Source organism: Meles meles, chromosome 20, assembly GCF_922984935.1.
Source record: "Meles meles chromosome 20, mMelMel3.1 paternal haplotype, whole genome shotgun sequence".
In the NCBI taxonomy this organism is placed as follows: domain Eukaryota; kingdom Metazoa; phylum Chordata; class Mammalia; order Carnivora; family Mustelidae; genus Meles; species Meles meles.
In genome coordinates this window covers 4,697,117-4,713,323 of record NC_060085.1, presented here as the reverse complement: position 1 = coordinate 4,713,323, position 16,207 = coordinate 4,697,117, and the positions used below count along the sequence as shown (strand labels likewise).

Below are 16,207 nucleotides of genomic sequence, written 5' to 3'. Positions count from 1 at the left end.
CTAGATGTAAAAAAATGCAGAACAGTTCATACAGTATAATCCTATTAATGAACAAATAAAAGAACATTAAACTGTAAAAAGAAGAAGAGGAAGAAGAAGAAGAAGAAGAAGAAGAAGAAGAAGAAGAAGAAGAAGAAGAAGAAGAAGAAGAAGAAGCAGCAGCAGCAGCAGCAGCAGCAGCAGCATTCCAGGCAGAGGGAACAGCCAGGGCAAAGGTCCTGAGGCAGGACCCTGCCTGGTGCATTGGAAAAAGAGGTTGGAGGCCAGTGTGGCTGCAGCAAAGTGAGAAAGGGGGAATGGGAGGGAGTGAACCAAAGGCAGTATCAGGTGCTGATTTACCAAAACTGGATATCAAAATATTGTAATGAGAGGTGCCTGGGTGACTCAGTAGGCTAAGCGTCTGACGTTTGATTTCAGGGTTCTGAGATCGAGCCCCATGCTGGGCTCCATGCTGGGTGTGGAGCCTGCTTGAGATGATCTCTCCCCAACTCCTTCTGCCCCTCCCCCACCTCTCTCCCTCTCTAAATAATTAAAAACAAAACTGTGTGATCAAGACGGGGCTGGTGGTTGTCACCAGAGCATTCTACCCTTTGGCCATATCTCAGAGTCCCCGAGAGGGAAGCACAAATGGTTAATGACATTCCCCCAGATCCCACAGTCTCACACTCCAGAGCAGATCACACTGAAGGGAACAAGCCCCACACATCTTTTGGGGTGCTGGACGCTGCACCCATGTGGGGATCATCCTGAGTCCCCACGGCAGACAGGCACAAGACAGACACCCCAAGGGGGATTTCTGGAAACACGCTATCCACTGAGAAGCTATGAAGTTGCTGTGGTGTTCCACCAGGACTACAGGTGACTTGGAAGAAGCCAGGGACAAAATTATTGCAGGCAGACCTCTGATGGGTTGTCTGGAGGAAGGCTGATGAGCTGTGTGCTGGTGGAGAGTCCTAAGAAAGGAGATCTGGGTTTGATCTAAGATTAAACTGAACTCCAAAACCACCAGAGCCATTAGAACTAAAGAGGACGCTGCCTCGGGAAATGAAACCATTGCATTTCACCCGTTCTCGGGCAAACAGCAGTAACAGCAGCTCCCGTTGAGATAACACTGAGCTCAAATAGACACCCAGACTCCTTTGCACCCTGGCTTCCAGGTAGGCTCAGCCAATGGGATGCCCAAGCAGGAGACAAGAGGAGGGAGGAAGAGAAACCAGGGTATTTCTCCCTCTTCTGTAGCAAATACGTCTTCTTCCTGGTCTCAGCAACCTGATGGCAGCTCCTGCACCAGGTCCTGGTTCCCCTGAATGGTTCTAGCCTCTGGACCCTGGTCTCACTACCTCTTCCACTATTTCTCCTGCCTTGTGGTTACCTCAGTATTCCCCACCTGTCTCCTCAGCTCCCGCATCACCCATTAGCCATCCCCTGAATGAAATCCTCTCTGTCTAAAAGATCTTAATATGATTTCTGCTTTCCTGGCTAAACCCTGACTGGGAAAACCAGAAATCTAAATCCAAGACTATCTCCATACCCACCTAAAAGGTTCATATGTCCCCTCGAAGAGGCAATATTCGTATAGTGCTTATGGTCACCACAGGTTTGGGGGTTCAAATCCCAGCATAGCTACTTATGCACTTGGGCAACTCACTTAAACTTTCCATGTTTCCATTTCCTCATCTGTGAGACTAGGATAATAACAAAAAACGTGTTATGCTTTCCAAACATTGCCACAAACACAGCACCCATCCAGCATATGCTCTTTTGCAGTGGGACTTGTCACACTGCCATCAGGAGGTGAAGTCTGATTCCCCTGCCCTTGAATCCAGGCTGGTCTTAGGGAATTACAGCAAAGCAACACAACGTGGTCTCTAAGTATGTTAGAAGAAAACTTGCAGCTTCTGTCTTGAGAAACACTTGATCTCTCCGCACTCCTTCTCAAAACTCAGGTACCATGCTGTGAGGAAGCCCAAGCCACACAGATAGGCCATGGGCCACTGCTCCATTCCACAGCCCCAGCTGAGCCCAGCTGTGAGTCACCCCATCCCAGACTCCCAGAGTGCAGGGGAAGGATCCTCCAGCAGATTCCAGCCCTCCAACATTGAAGCCTTCTCATCTTGGGGCTGACAAACCCCACATTCCCTTTGAATTCTTGACTCACAGAATCTGTGAGAATTCTAAAATAGTTGCCTTTAAGTTTTGGGGTGGTTTGATTCATGGAAGAGATAACCTGAACATCATGGTACCCACTCCATGGATTTGTTGTGAAAATCAAATGAGTTAAAAGTGTTAAGGGTGTTGGAACACCTGCACATCATAAATGCTCCATAAAAGGGACCTGTTTCTATTGTTATTTATTATACTTTCTGACACTACTCCCATCCCTTCAATCAAAGTACCAACACCTCCCTGTGGATACACTTTCTTCCTTTGGTCTCTGGCTTTCCCCCCAAGTCACTGGTTCTCTTCTGACTCCTTGGCTTCTTTTTCCTCCTCCCCTCTCCCAACCTCTCCATGCTGTTGCACTCTGAGGCTCAGACCCCTTTTCTTCTCTTTCTCTCTCTCCTCCCTCCCCAAATGATCTCATCCACCCCTATGAGTTTTCTTACCAATCACTACTAGGTACTCTTACAGCATGTGACAACTTTACAACCATTCACTCATTTAATTCTTGTAACAGACCTACAAGGCAGGGACTATCCTGACCCCTACTTGAAAGGTGGGGAGACTAAGGCACAGCAAGCTACAGTAACTCACCCAAGATCCCACAGTCAGGACTAGAACCCAGATCCCCATGTAACTAGGATCCTTGCCCCTCAAACATGGTTTCTCAGCCTCTGCAGAACTGATAGTTCAGTGGCTATCCTGGGATTACAGGACATTTAGGATATCAGCAGCATTCCTGGTCTCTACCCACTAGATGCAGGGAGCACACCACTCCCTCCAGTAGTGAAAGCCAAAAATATCTCCAGGCATTGCCAAATGTGCCCTGGAGAAACAGAGTTGCTCCCCACACCTCCAGTTGAGAACCACTGCACTAACCACTATGCTATGCTGTCTTCCAACTCCAAGGTAACTCAGCCCCATCAGAACACCCCCAAAACTTGACTCTCCCCAGCCTTCCCATCTTAGCAAATAATGCCCCCATTCACACAGGTTCCTAAGCTACAAACTTAGACATCATCTCACCTTCTTTTGTTCACTCCCACCATTCCCCCATCTGGTCTGTCAGGAAGTCTGACCAGCACAACCACTGAAATGTGAGCCTTCCCACTGTTCCCGACTCCTAGTCCAGCCACCATCTCATCCCTGTGGGACACCTCCATCAACCCCTCTGCCCAGGTCCCCTCACTGCCATTTCAATTACCCTAACAGTCTGGTCCCCACAGAGCAGCTCGGGGGACCTCTTTAACCCACCAATTTGCTTAAACCGTCCAAGGACTTCCCATCACATCTAATTATGACATACTCACACCACACTAGAGAACTGCATTCCTCCCAACCTTAATCCCAGCACTCCCGCTTCACCATTCACCTTCATTTAGACCCTCTTCACCACAGGGCCTTTGCATGGCATTTGCCCTCCTTGCCCCATTCTTCCCAGAGCCAGCTCCCCAACCTTCAGCTTTCAGCTTTCCTTGACCACCCCCCGGAAGCATGCCCCTTTCCTCTTCTCCATCTTGACCTTGGCTTATTTTGTCTGCAGCATTTATTGTAATATTTTATTGATTTGCTTTTTTACTGTCTATAGTGGGTTGAATAGTGACCCCCTCCAAAAGATATAACTACCTCAGATCCCTGGAACCTACCTGTGAATGTGACATTATTGGGGGGGGATAAAAAAAGGACTTTACAAGACATAATTAAGGATCTCGAGATCATGAGATCATCCTGGATTACTGGGGTGGGTCCTCCATTCATCAACAAGTGTCCTTACACAAGACACACAGAAGAGACCCACGGACAGATAGACACGGAGGGCACAACATGGTGGAGATAGAGTGACACAGTCAGAATCCAAGGAAAGCCTGGAGACCCCAGAAGCTGGAAGAGGCAAGGAATGGCTCTCCCCAAGAGCCTTCAGAAAGAGCTCGACCCTGCTCACACCTTGATTTCAGACCTCTAACCCCAGGAACCATGAGACAACGTATTTCTGTTATTTTAAGCCATCAGTGTGTGGTCCTTTGTTAGTGCAGTTACAGGAAACAAGTACACTGCCCTTCTCCCCCACAAGGCCATGAACTCAGGAGACCAGAGAATGTGTCTGCTCTGTTCTTTCCCATAACCCCGGCAATCAGCACAGCTCCTGTTGTTCATAATAAAATAAGTGATTATTCTAACTCAGCAAAGCTCTCGATCTCTTCCTCACTGTCCCCAGACAGTAATTGTTCATGTATGTCTCTTTGGACCCTCCCGAAGATCGGAAGCTTGCTCCCTCCAAAATGGAGTTTCTAGGGAGGGGGTGGGATAGGGGATTCTGCCTCCGACAGGATATTTGACAACGTCTGCAGACATTCTCTTGTCACGGCTCCAGGGGAGAGGTTGTTACTGGCATTGAGTGGATGAAGGTCAGCTGTCGCCAAACATCCTACCATGCAGAGTAGCCCCCAGGACCGAGAAAGACGGGGCTCCGACAATCAGCCGAGTTCACCAGTGAGAGGCTGTGCAGCGACTTCATACTTGGTGCCAGTATAAAGATCAATTGCCTCCTCACATCTATTCCCACTTCTTGCTAACAGCCCCTCAGCGTCTCCTGCGGAGCCACCCGATCTCCTCCAAGTCTACCTCCTTTGGGTGGTAGCTCCTCCCCAGCTCCAGGAAAAATATACGACCTCAGCCTGGCCAATCAGAACGGCATATTCTACCCACCACAACAACTGGTTGAGGAATAGACACGTGACTCCCCGCCCATCCATCCCCACTCCCTCTATCCCCACCCCCTGCCACATGCACACACAAAGAAATTATGTCCAGTGAAGCCCGGCTTAAACAGCCATTTTTCACTGTACACAAAAATGTGGGCACCTAAATTTGGAGCACCTGGGCACCCTTGCCAGCCACCATGAGAGGAAAGGATGACTGAGAATGGAGGAAAACACTGAAAAGACAGCTGAGTTAAGTTAAGGGTGGAGGTGATCCTGAGATAGAGCCCCTGGATCCAGCTTGACCTGAATACATTTTCTCCTAAGTTTTTCAGTTATGTGAGCTAATAAATACTATTTTTTACTAAGCCAGTTTCAGTTGGGTTTTCTGTCACAGGGGCTAAAACTCTTGGTTAAAATTTCTGCAGACCGAGCTCAGAATTTCCTCAACCTTCAAACGTCTCCAACTGAACATCCCGTATTTCTTCCCCAAGGGACCTGACTCCCAAGTTCCTCCTAAAACCCGGGTCTCCAATCACCATCTGTGCTAGAAGATCAGCTGTGCCCATTCAACACAACCTTGGGTTCTTTCCACTTCCGGTGCCATTAATGTTAACAAGGCAGACAAACAGAACTTCTTTTTTTTTTTTAAGATTTTTTATTTATTTATTTGACAGAGAGAGATCACAAGTAGGCAGAGAGGCAGGCAGAGAGAGTGAGAGGGAAGCAGGCTCCCTGCCGAGCAGAGAGCCCGATGCAGGACTCGATCCCAGGACCCTGAGATCATGACCTGAGCTGAAGGCAGCGGCTTAAACCACTGAGCCATCCAGGCACCCCAAACAGAACTTCTTTTGGTTCCTCAAATATGCCCCAACCTCCCACACCCAATTGGCATGTCACCTCCTCCAAGAGGCCTACCCTGATTGCTTCTGGGGTTTCCCCCGCCTCTCTGCTTCCACAGTGCCCTGGGCTCCACCAACCCATCAGCAGACTGTTCCACTCTCAGGTTAACTGCCTAATTCCTCACCCATTTCCATGAGCTGCATGAGGATCTGTGTCATTCATCATGGAATTCTCCATCATCCTGTACATGGTTTAATACAAGGAAATACCCATGACATGGATGGTGTCATCATTATTATTATTACCACCACATCATCATTTTCCCTGTTTTATACGTGAGAAAACCAAAGGCAGGGGAGATCTGAACACTTGCCCAAAGTCACATAGTTAGGAACCAGTAGAAGCAGGGACTGATCTCAAACAATCCATACTTAACCACAGCTAACCAACCACCACTAACCAATAATAAGCAAGCATTCATCGAATACCCATTAAATCAGGGATCAATTGGTAAACTCTTTCATGTAATGAAAGCAGCCACAGACAACATGTCAACAAATGAGTGTGACCATGTATTGATTAAATTGTATGAAACAAGATATAAGTTATGATTTGCTCTCCCAGTATTAAAGGAAGGATGAGTGAATGAAGTAAATAGTTGATAATATTATTGAGCACCTACTATGTGCCAGGTGCTGTTCTGCACCAGCAACACAGCTGTGAACCAAAAAGACAAAAGCCTTGCCCTGACATTCCACTGGGGGAAGCAGATAATAAGCAAAAAGTAAAAACTATGTAGGTCAGAGGGCTATAAGTGCCATGGAGAAAAATAAAAATAAGAAAAAGAAGAGAGAGCACAGAGGGGCAGGAGGTAAGGGGTACAATCTTATGTGTGGAAGCCAGGAAGCTCTCTGATAAGAAACCTGAAGGAGATAAGAGACCAATCACAGTGTATATCTGGGGGAAGACAGATCCACCAAGAATGAACAGATGTGCAAAGGCCCTGAGGCTGAATCGGACCAGGTGGGTTGTGGGAACAGTGAGGAGGCTCGTGTGTCTGGAGCAGAATAAGTAAAGGCAAGGGGGAGGGGAGGGCCAGGAGGTGGGCAGAGGCCAAATGCATAGACTCTCATGGGCCAGGGTGAGGACTTTGTCTGTTGCCCCAAAGGCAATGGGGAGTCATGGGAGGGCTGGGAGCAGGAAAGGAACAGGATTTCCCTGCACCCTCTGTGGAAAGTGCTGAAGGGTGACATTTCCCAGTACTAGGCCCAAAAGAAGGTTAGTGAAAGAACAAAATGGAAGAAAAGAAGGCACAATACCAAATGTTGGCCCTTCCAGACTTCTGTCCCCATCAGCCACAGTAGTCATGTTGAGATGAGATCTTCCAACCAATCCAACCCAACCCAACCTACTTGGCTGAGATTTGCTCCCACCCAGGCTCCCCAGTCCCTACCTGAATCCCTCCACCATGGCTTTAGTTCAAGCCCTCCTCATCCTTATCCCACTACAGCTTCCTCCAAGCCAGCCTCTCTAGACCTGCCTCTCAAAGTCAGCTAGGCATCATTCCACAGTTCTACAACATTCTCATCTATGTCCACCCAAACATTTCCTGTGCTCCCTGGCTCCCAGCTAAACCATTCTCAGCCTCTCTTGCAGCTGGATGGGACCGTGTGATGGAGTTCTGGTGAATGGATCAAGAATGGAGGGGACAGCGCCACTTCTGGGTCTGGCCCATGAAAGCCTCCCATAGTTTCCCTCTTCACAGTCTTCTTCCCCACCTTCTGGGACAGAGAGGACTCCAGGGGCTTTAAGGAGAGGAGGGCTATGGGATAGAAGAAGCCCAGGTCCTGTAGGGACTTTGTAAAGAAGGGCCACTCCCATAACCCCTAGTTGGCCCAAACTAGATTGTGATGTGAGCAGGAAGGAGACCATTACTGCTACTGAAGTTTATACTCTGTTACAGCAGCTAACATTACACGTCCTTACTTATACCAAATCAGACAGCCAACTCATGCTAACTGAAATCAAAGTAACAAAAAGAGGACTTCCCAGTATTTTAGCATTGGCGAAATCTAGCACATCAATCACACCAGTAAGGAATTTAACTTAACCTATCACGTTTAACCCTCACATAACCCTGAGATAAAGGTGCTGTCCACATCCCCATTTTATAGATAAGACAACCAGGGCTCAGAGAGCAATGTTTTTCTTCTTCAAGATCACAAAGGTAGTAAGTACCTGACTTGAAATTCAAGCCAGTCTAATATATAAAGAGTGCCTAAAAACCAATAAGAAAAAAGGACAGCAGTCCCAGAAGGGAAAAAAGAATAAAGGGGCAAATGATACAAACAAATATTTCTTCACCAAGAGAAGATAGAAATAGCTCGTAAACAAAGGAAAAGAGGTTCAAGCTCATTCAGAATAAGAGAAATGTAAAGTGAGCCATAATGAGCTCCATTTATCACCCATCAAGTTGGCATGTCTCCAAAGTCTCAACAACGGAACAGTCTGTGGCAGGGTGATGGCCAATAAGCACTCTCATGCTCTGTAAGTGGTAATGTAATTGGAATAGCCCACATGGGAACAGGTCCAGATGGAGAACAACTTGGCAATATCTGCCAAAAACACAAAGGCCCAGCCACTTTGAGCCAGAAAATCCTTCTGAGAACTTATCCTGTGGGGATACTTGCTCATGGGTATGGCAGCAACAATAACTATTATTCCTGTGTGGCCAGGGACTTTTCTAAGTTCTTTATAGTGGTTCATTATCCCTCCCAACGATGCTTAAAGATAGGGATTTATTATCCCCATTTTAGAGATGAGGATACTGAGGTACATAGAGGTTAGGCAACAAACCCAAGCTCACACAGACGAGGAGTCAAAAAATGATTCATGGACAAGGTTAATGGTTGCAGTAAATGTGTCATAACAAAAGTCTGGCACAATCCAAGTGTCCACTGATACAGAGGATGATAAAATAAATGATAAACCCACTAAACAATGGGATAGAGGTGGTTTGGGGTAACCGCGGAGAGCAAAAATCCCAGCACCAGGCTACCCAGGGTTCCAATCCCCAACTCTGCTGCTTTCGAGTTTGGCACCCTGAAGCAAGTTACTTGACCCCTCTGTGCCTCAATCCCTTCCGTGAAAAATGAGGATAACGTACCTTCTGCCACCTCTGGTGTTATGAGGATTAAACAAGTTAATGTATAGAAAATGTTTACAGGGGGCACCTGGGTGGCTCAGTGGGTTAAGCGTCTGCCTTCAGCTCAGGTCATGATCTCAGGGTCCTGGGATCGAGCCCCACATCGGGCTCTCTGCTCAGCAGAGAGCCTGCTTCCCCCTCTCTCTCTGTCCGCCTCTCTGCCTACTTGTGATCTCTGTCTGTCTAATAAATAAATAAAATCTTAAAAAAAAAAAAAAGAAAATGTTTACAGGGTGCCTGGGTAGTGCAGTCCGTTAAGCAAATGACTCTTGGTTTCAGCTCAGGTTGTGATCTCAGGGTCATGAGACTGACCCCCACATCAGGCTCAGCACTCAGGGCAGAGTCAGCTTGGGACTCTCCTTCTCCCTTGGCCCCTCCCCCTGTTCATGCTCTCTCTTTCTCTCTTAATAAATAAATAAATAAATAAATAAATATATCTTAAAGAAAAGAAAAGAAAATGTTTACAACAGGAATCTGCAAACTTCTTCTACAAAGGTCTGGAAAGTTAATACCTTCAGCTCCGCAGGCCAGACAGTCTCTGTGGCAACTCCACAGTTCCACAGTCGTAGCTGGAAAGCAGCCATAGACAATACATACAGGAATCAATGGACATGGTTGTGTGCCAATAAAACTTTATTTATAAAAACATGCTGTGGTCCAGGAGCACCTGGGTGGCTCAGTCTGTTAAGCGTCTGCCTTCAGCTTAGGGCAGGATTCCAGGGTGTTTGCTCAGTGGGGAGCCTGCTTCTCCCTCTCTCTTCACCCCCCGCTAGTGCTCGCTCGCTCTCTCTCTCATACGCGCTCTTTCTCTAAAATAAAGAAATAAAATCTTTTTTTAAAAATGCTGCGATCCAGATTCAACTGTTGGATTATTGTTTGCTGGCACCTGGTTTGGATTAATGTCTGGCACATAGTTAACACAATATAAGTCATTTGTTAAATAAGCAGATTATCCAGCAAACCATGCAGTCAGGTGGTTGTTGTTGTTTTAAATAAGAACAATCTCTATACATTGATTTGGAAAGAGTCCGAAGATGATTATTAAGTGAGGAAAGCAAAACAAAGCAGTTAGTGGTATGTGACATCTTCCATTTAAGGGAAGAGGGTGGGAAATACGAACCTAAACTCCTATTTGCTTATGTTTGCATGAAGAAACTCTGGGAGGACACACAGTCGAAAGAAAGAAAGGAAGAAAGAAAGAAAGGAAGGAAGGAAGGAAGGAAGGAAGGAAGGAAGGAAGGAAAAAGAAAGGAAAAGAAAAGAAAAGAAAGTAGGTTGCTTACGGGAGAAGGAAGGAGCTGGGTGTCTGAGGGACAGGACTAGAAGTTAAATTTTTCCTCGTGCACCTTTTTATGTGTTACTGGTTTTTAAAGATTTATTTATTTGAGAGACAGAATGAGCAGGGTTGGGGCAGAGGGAGAGGCAGAGGGGGCAGCAGACTTCCCGCTGAGCAGGGAGCCCAACGCGGGGCTCAATCCCAGGACCCTGGGACCATGACCTGAGCTGAAGGCAGACACTTAAGTGTGAGCCACCCAGGCGCCCCGCTTCTTGTGTTGTTTTAATATTTGAACCATATGAATGTATTATTCAACCAAGTAGATATTTTAAAGATTCTTGCAGCTCTCTGTCCCCGATCACAGGGTTTCTCAACCTCAGCACTACTGACGTTTGGGGCAGAGAAAGCTCCACAGTGCTGTGGGACACTGAGTAGGATCCCTGACATCTATCCACTAGATTTCAGTACCACCTCCCAGATGTGATGAAACCAAACAAGGGTCCAGACATCGCCAAATGCCCCTGGGGGTCAAAACGAGCCCAGCTGAGAAATACTCCCCCAACCCAAACTCCCTCGTGCTGTGTTACCTTTTGCTACCCCACGTCCTTCCAAAGAAAACTTTTTAGTTTAGTGAGGGTTTATCAGGCATCAGACACTGTGCTAAGCAGTATTGAAATAACACAACAGTCCTCGAAATAAAGGTCCCATTTTTAGCCATGTTTCAGAGATGGGGAAACTAAGGCTCGGAGAAGGTAAGCCAGGAAGTGGAGGCATCAGGATTTGAACCCAGGTCTGGACCCTCAGAGTCACTGCCCTCCAGCTGACCCCCTTTCTAACTCTCCCGTCCTCTCCCCTGCCTCTGCCAGTGGTCTGGGCATTCTCAAGCTGGGAACCTTGACATCATCCGGGCCCCAGTGCCTGCTCCGCCAGGTCTAATCAGCTCTCACGCGCTGGTGGGTCTTTCCCACAATGACTGTCACATTCGTCCCTTCCTCTCCACTCCCTTGGCCTTAAAGTTTCATCTCTGCCACCCAGAATGTGGACTCCCAGAGAGAGGACGTGAGCTAGGATGTCTGGCGGTCAAGGTGCCACCCGTAATAGGATCCTCCCTCGGCCCCAGATCTCAGCTTGGAGATCTCACCCAGCTTGGAGACTCGCTCTGGTCTGACTTCAGCCAAGAGCCATTCCCAGCAGACTCGAGGGCCACCCACAAGCTCTCACCTCAGGGCCTTTGCACCGGCTGTACCCCTGCCCAGGAGTGCTGTGTCCCAGGATTCACAAGGCTCATCGCCTCATTTTCCCCAGGGCTCTGCTCAAATGTCACCTTATCAGTGACCACCTATTCAAGAGTGCGACCCCCCACACTCCCTTTTCTGCTTTGATTTCTCCAGAGCACCTACCCCCTCCCCACAGGTTAAACGTTTCCGTATTTGCTCACTGTCGGTCTGGCCCACTAGCAGGCGGGCTCCTCAGTGACAGCGCTCTGGGCATGTCTCCTTCCCACTGTCCCAGCACCAAGAAGGGGCCTGACAGATGTCACAATTGCCCTGGAGTGCAGGTGCCCTTCCCGCCCTCCTCCCTGGAAACAACTGGGAAAAAGCAGAGGAACTGAGAAGCATCCGGATTCTGGTCCCCACACCTTCGTCTATGCTACTCTGCCCTTCCGCGTCTCAAGAGCGGTCCACGGCCCCAGCTTAAATCAGAGGACACAGGGTCCTGCAAATCGAGAAAGCTGTTCTGTTCTGGTGGAACCTTCCTCCACCTCAGTGGGACCACCTTTCAGCTTCCCGCACTCATCCCCCCCCCGTGAATGGGGAAAAGGGCTGAGCTTTGAGGGGAGACAAGGTGAGCAGAGGGAGGAAGGCACAGAGCTCCAGATGGGAGGACTGGAGAAACACCCCTGCGTGGCCTGGGGCCCGACACGGCTGGCCATAGGAAGCTAGAGCAATGGGAAACTCCTACTCACTCTTCAAAACCCAGCACAAGGGTCCCCTCTTGCATAAAGCCTGACGTCACCAGGCAATGTCTTGCCTTTGCTTCAGGCTTCCCAGCCCAGAGGTGTCTCCCTGTGTCCTAGCTGTGACCACGCAGGGCTGGGGGTCTGTGTCTCCCCAGTCTGGGAGCGCCATGAAGGCCAGGCCCAGACGGGGCCTTGGCAACTGTCTGGCAGAAACAAGGACGTTGCCTCCCTATAGTCCCCGCAGCTGCCTTCCCAGATCTTCAGGCCAGTCACCCACCACCCCCTCCCCGCGCCCTTCATTAGACAACCAGCTATAAGCAAGATGCAGGCAGGGGTTGAACTTCATCCTCAAGTTTATCCACTTCCCCATCAGCTGCTATTAAAGCCTCACTGGGAACCTTGACCGCTTCTGGGTCCAGGGTCTGACAGGTCCCGTGGCTACTTCCCTATCCGTTGGAAGCCAGGAGGTAAGCAAATGTATGCAAATCCAGGAAGGCCTGTGGCCAGATGGGCTGGGCCGCTGGAGTTCCCTCATCCTTCCAGGAAGCCCTGCCTGGGCAAAGGAGGGTGGGGGCACCCACCTTTCCCACCCCATGGCTGTGTCCCCAGAGAATGCCCCCAGGGACCCCCATGGGCGTGCCCTGAGCGGTTACTTCCCCTCTCCCCGTCCCGTCCCGCACGTGGCATCTCAGGGACCAGAGAAAAGGGGCCCCCCAGGCCAATCCACAGCTCCCAGGCACCAAACTTTCATTCCAGAGTGGAGCCCGAGGGCCAGACAGGAGTGTCCTCTCCGACTTCCAAGGCAGGTGAGGCACCGGGAGCGCCCAGCCCCAGCATGCATGGCTTCCCCCCAGCACCCAGACACCACAGGGACCCAGAGAGGGGATCCAGTCACGTTACCTCCTCCACCCCAACCACATTCAAATAGGGATTTGAATATATTTCCTGAGTCTAGAAGGGCCCCCGGTTTGCTTGGTACAATCCACCCTCCCCGGACCTGGGCCTTTGCAGTAATCCCTACAGAGAAAGACTAGCTCTTTCTAGGCCCCAAAACCCCAGGACCCACTCTTGGGCTCAAGACCAAAGCTTTTCTCAATGTCTCTCTGGGATGGGTAGAGCTAGGGAGACCAGAGCCCAGGGGCGCACAGCCCCCCACCCGCCCCACGCACCCCAGGCCCAGGCAGGAAGCGAAGGGGAAGAAGATGTGAGGGGAAGGAAGGGGCCCAGGGCCCGGGAGGAGGAGACACATGTGGGGGAAGAAGTTGGTGGAGGCCCCTCCCCCATAGGCAGAAGGGGGGGATGTCAAAGGAGATGATAAACCTCGGGCACCCTTTTGGCCACCTGGGGGTTCCCAGGTATCCCTCAAGCTCCCCACCCCAAGAGTCCCATCTGGAGAGTTGAACCTCTGTGGAGTCAGCCTGGGGCTTGGAAGCTTTAACCCCGAGCTTGTCAGTTCTCAGCCGAGATGTGCAGGAACTCAGAGCCTATCAACCCATTCCTGTTACCATTGGGTGAGACAGCCCTGGGATCTCGGCGCTCACCACCCCCTCCCTCCCGCTGCCCATCCCCCTGTGCCAGCCCCAGAGTCCAGCGCACATTCCCTCCTCCATCCCAGGCCCAGAGTTTCAGCGCACTGACTCTCCTGGTGCCAGCCAGGGGTGTGGGGCCCCCCACCTCCAACCCTTGGTGCCCCCGTCAGTGGCAGGCTCACCTGGGACATCTGGGGGCGCAGGTTGACCTCCCGCAGGTTGATGGCATGGGGCAGCAAGTTGTTGAGCAGCTGGCACAGGAGGACGCCATCCCGGAGGGCCTGTGCCAGCTCGCACACCTGGGCCCCATCCCAGGTCACCCGGTGGCTGGGCGGCAGCACTCTGCACTGGATCAGCCAGTGGGTGCACTGGCGCCACAGCTCCATGGCCGCTGCCTTCCCGGGCCAGCCCGCGCACCCTTGCGGCCTCCGCCGCCTGCCTGCCTGCCTCTGCTAGCTAGCTACCACTTCCTCTTCTCTGCCTGTAACTGTCGCTCTGAGAGGGGGTGGAGGGGGAGGAGCCTTGGGGGGGGAGGTAGGGGGGGCGGGAGCACCTGCAGCCCAGCCTCTTCTCTGCAGGACCTGGCATCTCTTCTCCCCCCACCAGCTCAACACAGGCCTGGGCATCTGGGCAAGGCGCGACGTCCCTCCTCCTCTTCTGGCCCACTGCCCTGCAGCCAACAAGGCCCTCCATGACATGCCCCTGTCCCCTCCCTGCCCTCCCCTCTTCCACTCACCACTTTCCCCGCACACACTCTGCTCCAGCCACACAGGCATCCTCACTGTTCCTCCCAGACACCAGGCCACCCCAGAATCTTAAATCTTGCCACAGGGCCTTTGCACATGGTGCTCTGGGGCCTTAGGCAAGCAACTCCATGGCTGGCTCCCAAACCTCCAACAGTGACTCCCTCACCCCTGCTCAGTGTCACCTTCTCATGAAATCTTCCCAGATCTCTCCATTTCAAATCACAGACTTTCTTCCCCACTCCCCTGCACTGAAGCCCTGAACACCATCCAACAAACCTGACATTTTATTTTAATTCTTTCTTTATTGTCTATTTAGAAATCTCTGTCTCATATATTCCCAGCACCTGGCATAAATACATGGTCCGCAAGTATTTGTTGAATGAATAAATAAATGGTTGGAAGCTTTTTTTTTTTTTTTTTTTTTTTTTTTTTTGGCTCTACCTCTGACATCCCCAAATTCATTTATGTATGGCTCTGGCCCCGGCCACCACCGTCTCTTTCCTTATAGACTTCGAGGGGGTCGCTCATTAATCCATTCGTTTGGCAAACATTTACAGCCTTCGTAGACCTCATCACTACCTGAAATCATTTTGTCTACAAGGTCCCTCGCCCCACCTCCACCCCACTAGGTTGCATAGACTCCCCTCCCAGGCACCCCCCCTTGGATTTTCTTTTTAATTCTTTAATCACTAGGGGGCGCTAGTCTCCTTCAGTGGAGATACCCCCCACCGCGCAACCCTTCTAACTGTACCAAAGCTAGGTGGGAGGAGGTCAAGGAAAAGACACTCCCCCCAGCATTTCCTGAGCCTCGAGTCTCTTCCACATTCGCGCGGGGGAAAGCCGAGCCTGGAAATCACCAGCTCTGCGATCCCACAGGCACCGAACCTCTTCATCTCCAACCATCCCGGGCGCTCCTTTCCTCATCTGTAAAATGGGTGATAGGAACCTTCCCCATTGGGAAGCACGGTAGGGGTCAGAGATCGTGGGACGGCACAGAGGAAGGCGAGGACGGCAGGATGACGTTCCAGGGCTCCAGGTACGAATCCCGTCTGCGCCACTCACAGGCCGGGTCAACTTGGGCAAATGGCTTAGCTGCCCCCTGCCTCCGTTTCTGCATCTGGAAAATGGGGGTGATGGAAATAGTACCTACTTCACTGAGAGGTCGGTGTAAAAATCAAATGCGTTGAAGCAGGTCCAGGAAGCGGAACGGTCCTGGCACACAGAGCCCTCAATAAACGTGGCTAGACCGTACCCCCTCTTGTTCCAGACCCACTCCCCCAACCTTTCCCTGCTTGCTCCCAGCATCGTGATGGAAGGCCCCCTCCCACCTCCTTCCTCCCGCCAAGGAAACCACCTGAATGTCTCCCACGCCATAATCCCCCAGAGTCTAGCTCATCTCCCTCCTGCTGTTACACAGGGAAGCCTGTCGTGTTTTCCCGCATCTGTCTCCACAAAACCCGACACCCACTGGAGTTCCCTTCCCGGAAACCCAGGGGGACGGTCTGGAGGAAGCGCACCTCTACGTCACAGCAGCCGCCAACCCCGCGCTGCAGGACAGCCCGTAAGGGGCCGCTCTGTCCCCGCGAGGGACCCTGGGGGTGAGGAGAGAGACGCTCCTCCCCACGTCCCAAGGGGTCGGGGTACTTAGGACCAGCCTGCGAGGAATGGAGGAGCCGAGCGCTAAGGGGCGGGACTAAGAGGGGCGAGAGCGTGTGGGCGTTGCCACCCGATGGGGGCGGGGCGACGTCCTAGACCGCAGGGGCAGACGGAGTTTCCCAGGGGGCGTGGT

The 16,207-nt window shown here is 50.8% G+C and overlaps 1 protein-coding gene across 2 annotated transcripts in view; it reads right to left on the bottom strand.

Annotated features, from left to right (window-relative positions):
* The window catches only part of VAV1 (vav guanine nucleotide exchange factor 1), a 49,961-nt gene extending 35,831 nt beyond the window's left edge, over window positions 1–14,130 (bottom strand). For both annotated transcript variants that reach the window (XM_045992133.1, XM_045992134.1), the window contains exon 1: window positions 13,855–14,130. In XM_045992133.1, coding sequence (XP_045848089.1) covers window positions 13,855–14,058 — 204 coding nt within the window. In that variant the 5' untranslated portion in view covers window positions 14,059–14,130. The remainder of the gene's footprint in view (window positions 1–13,854) is intronic.
* Between the last annotated feature and the right edge of the window lie 2,077 nt (window positions 14,131–16,207).